The 7,530-nt window shown below is 43.3% G+C and overlaps 1 protein-coding gene across 1 annotated transcript in view; it reads right to left on the reverse strand.

Moving 5' to 3' along the window:
- The window catches only part of ABCC5 (ATP binding cassette subfamily C member 5), a 93,624-nt gene that overhangs the window by 27,789 nt on the left and 58,305 nt on the right, over positions 1 to 7,530 (reverse strand). The window contains 5 exon segments of the mRNA XM_042780293.1: positions 1,215 to 1,343; positions 1,435 to 1,588; positions 4,724 to 4,853; positions 5,175 to 5,321; positions 5,923 to 6,107. Coding sequence (XP_042636227.1) covers positions 1,215 to 1,343; positions 1,435 to 1,588; positions 4,724 to 4,853; positions 5,175 to 5,321; positions 5,923 to 6,107 — 745 coding nt within the window.

The following is a 7,530-nucleotide window of genomic DNA, read 5'->3' on the forward strand; positions in this document are numbered from 1 at the left end:
CTTAGGCACTATGCGTAAGTCTTTTAATTAGTTCTACTTAAAATTTGAAAGGTATAGAAGGTTTTCAATGTGGAACAAAACTCAAAATCATAAGAAAGACAGGTTTGCTGGTCTGATGGAGCCTGGTGAGACCCCTGAGACTGTGGCCCCTAGTCACCCTTCAGGTCTGGAACTGAACTCCCTCCCATGGCTGTCAGCCAAACAATAGACAGACATGTGGGGTGAACATTTATATCAGGTAGATGCACTTCTTAGAACGATCAATCATGGGAGAAGAGACGGGCAGTTTTTGCACAGGGAGATAGCTCTAGGGGCAAGAATGCACAGGAAAGAAAGACACACAGAGAAGAGATAATACAGGGAGGAAGTGGGAAGAGAGCTGCTACATTGTGGGGAATTGCAGTCAGTGTCATGAAATAAAATGTATATGAACTGCTGTATGGAAAATGAATTCGTTCTGTAAACTTCAACCCAAATCACAATAAAAATTTAAAAAAAAAAAAAGGTATAAAAGGTTTTATCATGAAAGTCAGCCCTTCTCCCACTCATCCTTGAGCTACTCGGTTCCCTTTCAGGAAGCAACTCTTCACCAGTTCTTGTGTGTCCTTTCAGAGATATTCTAAAGGCACATATGACACATGCTTAACAGGTGTTACCATACACACACATCTGTACCTTGCTCTTTCACTTTCTATTTTGGAGATAATGCCCTGTCAGTACCCTTACAGCAGTCTTATGTTTTTAAGGGCCACCTAATATTCCACTGTGTGGGTACATCACAGCTTATTTAGCCAGTCCTCTACTGAAGGACATTTAGGTTATTCCCAATCTCTTGTTAATACAAAAATCTCAATAAGGACTACGTACGTATGCACATTTGGCAAATAAACAACATTCAATGGCCAAATAAAATCCCAGTCTAATGCCAATGACTGCCTTTTACTAGTCAAAAAAAAATAAACACCAAAACTCCATCAAAGATAGCCATCCAAGATTAAAAGGCAAAAGACTCCAAACCTGTGTTTTTCTCTTTTCATTTGCTCAGAAGGGAGTCCCACCAAGCAAATGAATTTAATCAGAGACCCCACTAATACCCTGAGTAATGACCTGTGTAATCTCCAATTCTGGCTTTGAAGGGACTCTTAGACTCTAACTAAATGCCTGGGATGCTGGCTTCCCTTGTAGCCCCCCCTCTGGTCCCCAACAACACTGACCTGTGCAGAAATTCCTGCCCTTTGTTGTAGGCGTGGATGGTGGCAAGGCCCTGTATGCTGGACGTGATGTGTGAGAGGAAAGGTGACTGCGTGATATTGTCCAGGCGTTTCAATTCTCGAATTAAAACCCTAGAGAGAAAACAAGTTCTATGTCAGCGTGCTCGACCAGAAACTCTGGCTTCATCCCCTGCCCTGGCAGATGTGACAACTTCCTGTTTACCTGGAAACAACATGGAGAACTGCAAAGAGGATGACGAGGGGTCCTACTGCCACAAGGAACCAAGGAAAAACTCCTGCAATCATCCCAACACAGAAGAACACCAGGATGACGTTCTGGATGAACATCTCAGCCTGGAATGGCAGGCGCACATCAACTGGGGAACCATAAAGGATAAGAGTCAGACTACTGGGATCCGCAAACAAGAAAAACAGACGCCAAAGTTAAAATGAACAAAAAGAAGGCTCCACCCCTGGCTACTACTGCTGAATGTTTTGATCCAAGAGTCTACAGAAAAATTCCTGCCAAAAGGGAGAAAATACTGAACAGAATTTCAAATCCTAATAGAAGTCAGACTTTTGGGAACCACTGAGGCTAGATGAATCCCCAAAACTATTGCTCTAAAATAATCTTTAAACCTTAAACCAAAAATTTCCTTAAAGTGTTCTCCAAACCAAACAATAATTTAACTGTATTAGTAAAGCATGTCTACCTTGAGCATTGTGTTCCTTTAAAGAACAATCTATATGGCATCAAGCTGATACGAGCAACTTAAAAGATTAGACAGTAAGTTTAGGGGGCAATGAGTTCATGTCAATGGGGGAGGGATAACTCAGAAAAAGAGGGTGAGAATGGCTGTACAACTTGAAGAACGTAATCAGCGTCCCTGAAGTGACCATGTAGAAATGAATGAATTGGTGTAAATTCTCTCTGTATATTTTCAACAACAAAAAAAATAAAGTAAAATATTAAAAAAGAAAGAGAAACTCCACCAAAATCCCTACCTGAAGTTCATGATTCTGTACTTTGAACAGTCAGATGAAACTGGAAATCTGATTAGTCTCATTTTAATTCTCCCAATCATATTTAAGTAATCTTTAACCCCACTCTTTTACACTATCCTGTGCATCCTCTGTAGACAGTTTTTTTTTTTCTTTTACAAAGTGACATGTGCTTGTTGTAAAATATCTGGGAAATAAATATGTAAAATAAACAAACATCTATATGCTCACAATCCCAATGAATTGATTTAAGAAATTTTTTTCACGGAAATCTTTCAACATACACTAAAGCTGAAAGAAGAGTGTAGAACCTCTAACTGTTACTGAATTTTTCTTCATTCATCTCCTTTTGGTAAACTTTCCCCTTGCTCCCTTTTTTGGGAGCACATCCCAGGCATGCTAATAACATTGATTACCAAAAAAAAAAAAAAAAAAAAAGTATTTTAAATAAACTATTTTTCAGAGCTGAAGTTTACAAAACACTTGTGCAGAGTTCCTATGTAACTCCCTCCCCCTTGTAGACTATTTCTCTTATTGTTAACACCTCACATTCCTGTGGCACGCCGGCTACGAATAAGCCAATATTTTTGTGTTATTATTAACTACAGTCCACAGTTTACATTAGGGTTCACTCTCTGTGTTGTACAGTCCTACGGGTTTTGACATATGCATAATGGCACGTGTCCACCACCACAGTAATCTGACAGAACAGCTTCACTGCCCTAAAATGAAATGCCTTGTGCTCCACCTGTTCACCCTCCCTCCCCTCTTCCTGCTCCCTGGCGACAACTAATCTTTTCACTATCTCATTTTGCCTTTTCCAGGATGTCATGTGGTTGGAATCATACAATATGTAGCTTTTTTAGACTGGCTTCTATTCACTTAGCAATATGGATTTAGAGTTCTTCCATGTCTTTTTGTAACTTCATAGGTCATTTCTTTCTATTACTGAATAATGTTCCAGTGTATAGATGCACCACAGTTTGTTTATCCACTCACCTATTGAAGGACATCTTAGCTGCTTTCATGTTTGGCAATTATGAATAAAACTGCTATAAGCATTCATGTACAGGTTCTTATTTGGACATGTTTTCATCTCATTTGGGTACATATCTAGCAGTGTGATTGCTGGATCATACGGTAAGCCTGCATTTAGATTACTAAGAAACTGCTGAACTGTCTTCCAAAGTGGCTGCACCACTTTGTGTTCCCACCATGAATGGATGAGGAGGGTTCCTGTTGCTGTATATCTTCACCAGCAGCTGGTGTTGTCAGTGTTTTGGATTTTAGCCATTCTAAGATGTATGTGGACTCCCTGAGTGTCCCAAATGGCTAATTACTCAGCTGCTAACTGAAAGGCTGGTCCATTCAGAGATGCTTTGGAAGAAAGGCTTGGTAAACTACTTCTGATAAATCACCCACTGGAAATCCTACAGAGAACAGTTCTACTCTGACACACAAGGTCCAAACTGACTTGATGGCAACGGATTTGGTTTTGGTTTAACAAAATTTGCAATTTCCTAAGGACATAGTATCCTTTCATATGCTTATTTACCATCTGTATATCTTCTCTGATGAGGTGTCTGCTCAGATCTTTTGCCCATTTTGTAAATGGGTTGTTTTATTGTTGAGCATAATCTTTTTCCATTCTTGTGCATGTGTATGCACGTGTGCTTGTGTGTTTAACATACAGGATCATGCTATGCATCAGTTCCATGTATCAGTGGTGGTTCTAATCCCTCCTCACCTCTAGCCACAGCTTTACACTACCCTATCAATGCCTGATACAAACGCCTTCTATTGAGGCAGCATAGTGTAGTAGTTAAAAACATCAGTGTTGGAGTAAAAAAGATGGGCTCATCTCCCAACCCCATTACCTAACAGCTGTGTGATCTTAGATAAGTTACATAACTTTCTAGATGTCAGCTTCCTTGTGTCTTCAGTGGATGAAACAATACCCATTTCATAAGGCTGCTGTGAGGATTAGGATAATGCATGTAAAACACTCAGCACACCACTTGTGACACAGTAAGCCCTTAATAAATGTCAGGTAGCATTACTCTCATTCTGGGTTATGGGGAATCTGTAAGTCCTGGTGGCTGGCACTGCCCATGCAACATCAGGGAATCTACAGAAGTTGTCAGAGGTTGTGGGCCTCCAGGAACCAAGGCATCACCTCAAAGCAAGCATGTGCTGTGGAATTCTAGCTGTCCTTCTCCAGAGCCTTGATGATTCAATCCTCTGAGTTTGTTTTCAGGTCCAGTAAGACTGAATGGGAACTCAGATGAGGGCTAAAAAAATCAAACAGGTCCTTAGCCTAAATACAAGCTGAAGCATGGAGAAAATGCCAAAATGAAAATACTCCTGGTGAGAAAACCAGCAGCCAGTGTGTTCTCAGTATCTAAGAATATACAGGTCTGTGTATCTGGGGAGTCATCTGGAAGACTATAGAGGACAGTAAGCTCCAGTGTGAGCGCCAAAGCATAAAAGAAAGGATGAGTGAGAAGTACCTTCATCCATGTCTTTGGAAAACCTGTTGAGAATCCTCCCCGTGGGAGTCGTGTCAAAAAACTTCATAGGGCTTCGAAGGATCCTGCGGAACAGCTCATCATGGAGCCGGGATGAGGCTCGCAGTGTGCCCTGAGGAGCAGAGCACACGGGGATTAGCGCCAGAGACCTAGGGACTTGGGCAGGCTCAGTCCTCACTCATCCAGGCCACAGATCAGCAAGATACTGCCAAAGCTGGGGAAGAGCAACTGGCCTGGGCTCACAGTAAACCCCCAGGGAGGAAGGAGGTAGCTGACCTGAAAAGTTTGAGGCAAATGGGATACAAGTGATTTCAGCTAGGGCCATCCTACTTTCAGGGAGCTCTCTGACTCAGAATAAGCCCAAGAGAAAGCATGCAGACACCTGACCACTACAGTCACCAAGGAGAGGGGGACAGAGGCCAGCACTACATACCTTGACAAAGACAACTCCTCGAATGGCTTTCAGGATCAGCATGACTGCCATGGACAGGGCGTAGATGCTGGCATAGTACTGCATGAGAGGGTTGTCCTTCATGCTGTCACTCACCACAGTCCTGTTCCCTTGAGTCACTGTGGTGTTCTGTTTGAAGGCAAGATGCTCTGAGGCTGGGCTCCAAAGGACTGCCAACAGCCTCTGTTTGTGCCACACTCAGCTCCAGGGAGGGAAGGGGGTGGTGTTATCAGGATAACAGCCCTGGGACCTGGCTGTGGTGAACGCAAGGTGGGCTTTGCCCACCTCCTCTCTTTTCTCATGGACAAGGGCAGACAGCCTAGTGACAAGAGCTTGACTGCCTTGTGAGTTGGCCAAAAGGGTTTTTTGTTTTGTGAAGTTACATTCTAAAACAAACCAAACTCACTGCCATTGAGTCGATTTGACTCATAGCAACCCATCCTTTTCCAAGGTGGTATCGCTATGGAAGTAGATTGCCCAACCTTCCTTCTGAGGAGTGGCTGGTGGGTTTGAACCGCCAGCCTTCTGGTTAGCAGTTAAATGCCTTAGGCAATATGCCAGTAGAGCTCCCGAAGTTACATTAGGGACTCATCTTATTCATCCTGGGTAATCCTTAGTCAGTGCTCCTTTTATTTAAAAACTAGAGCAGTTTCCCTAAGAATAGCCAGAGCATATGGAGAGATGGCCACATGATTAGATACATGATTTCCTTATTAAGGAGTAATCTTACCCCACTTCCTTGCTTGATCCAGTAACTCAACCACCAGGTGCTGAAGGCAGTGCTGCCCACATTCAACATGAAAAGGGACATAATGACCAGGAATGCCAGGGGACCCCCAGCAGCCCGGATGTAGACACCATATACTGACCAGGGCACAGAACCCTGCCCCTTCTCTTCTGCTTGCACCAGCTGCCCTAGGTAGGAAAAAAGAAACATGAACTCAGAAGGGAAAATTAAGCCACCTGTACAGCAACAAAGGGGCTCTGCTGGTATCCTGGTTAAGGTATTCAGCTGCTAACCAAAAGGTCAGTGGTTCAAATCCTCCAGCTGCTCCACAGTAGAAAGATGAGGCAGTCTGCTTCTGTAAAGATTTATAGCCTTGGAAACCCTATGAGGCAGTTCTACTCTGTCCTATAGGGTAGTTATGTGTCAGAATCAACTCAATGGCAGTGGGTTTGATTTTATAGAGCAGCAGAAACAAAGAGAGCCTATAGTTTCATGAGGCTCCAGATGAGAATCATTTTCTCTTTGTCAGAAGCATTCATTCAGCCCTTTAATATTTACTGAGCAATTAGTAGGAACCAAGTCCAGGATGAGGCTTTGGAGCCATAAAGAGGATGAAGACCAGGTCTCTGATTTCACAATGAAATGGGCTAAATGCAATGATAAGAAGTATAGACAGGGCAGCATGGGGACATCCAGGAGGTGCACCTGACCCACCTGGGGGAGATGGGGAGCCATTAGCAGGAAAGTTTCAAGGAAGATGTTGTGCAGTCTGCATTGTACCACAAAAGTCAGTCAGAGTTGACCAGGTGAGGAGAAAATAAAATCCAAAAACCCACTGCCATGAGTGGATCCCAACTCACAGTGACCCTATAGGACAGAGTAGAACTGCCCTGCAGGGTTTCCAAGTCTGTCAATCATTAGGGAAGCAGACTGCCTCATCTTTCTCAGAAAAAATAACATGAGCACAGGCTCAAAGGTAGGGAAACAGCAATGTATATACAGATAATAGTACCTTGGCACTGCTGAGCATTACGTGAAAGCAGGGAGTGGTACGTCATAAGAAAGGCACTTGAACTTTGCCCTCCACACAAGAATGTCTCAAGAGAATGGGTTAGAAGTGTCAAGATTTAACTCCCTGGGCCCTGTTGGACAAGGTGACTTGGGATGGCCAGAAGGTCCATTCCAGGTGCCCTTGCATGCAGCCTCTTCCATTTCTCCCAGGATCCTGCACACACAGTACCATCTTCTGTGTGTGCCACATCAGGAAAATGAAGAGAAAACATGGCTCTTAAAATGGGAAATGCTTCATGCAGGAAAGTGAGTTGGATGGTCTGTTTTTAACTAGCTATTATCTCAGCTCTCTGTGAGGGCAGATATAAAAGGCAGCAGAGTAGAGAAACATTGAAGAATTTAGTAGTAGCATGTGGTGAGGATGTCACCTAAGGTGTCCCTGGTGTGGCCAGGTGATTGATGCTGACATGAGAATACAGAGAAATAGTAGCACAGGGAGCCTGGGCCTCTTCCTCAAGATGTTTAATCACCTTGGAATGTTGTTGTTGTTGTTGTTATGTGCCCTCAAGCGACCCCTCTTTGGGTTTCCAAGGCAGTATG

The sequence above is a fragment of the Orycteropus afer genome, unplaced genomic scaffold (assembly GCF_000298275.1).
Source record: "Orycteropus afer afer isolate SDZICR_OR568_19922 unplaced genomic scaffold, OryAfe1.0 scaffold00032, whole genome shotgun sequence".
Lineage (NCBI taxonomy): Eukaryota > Metazoa > Chordata > Mammalia > Tubulidentata > Orycteropodidae > Orycteropus > Orycteropus afer.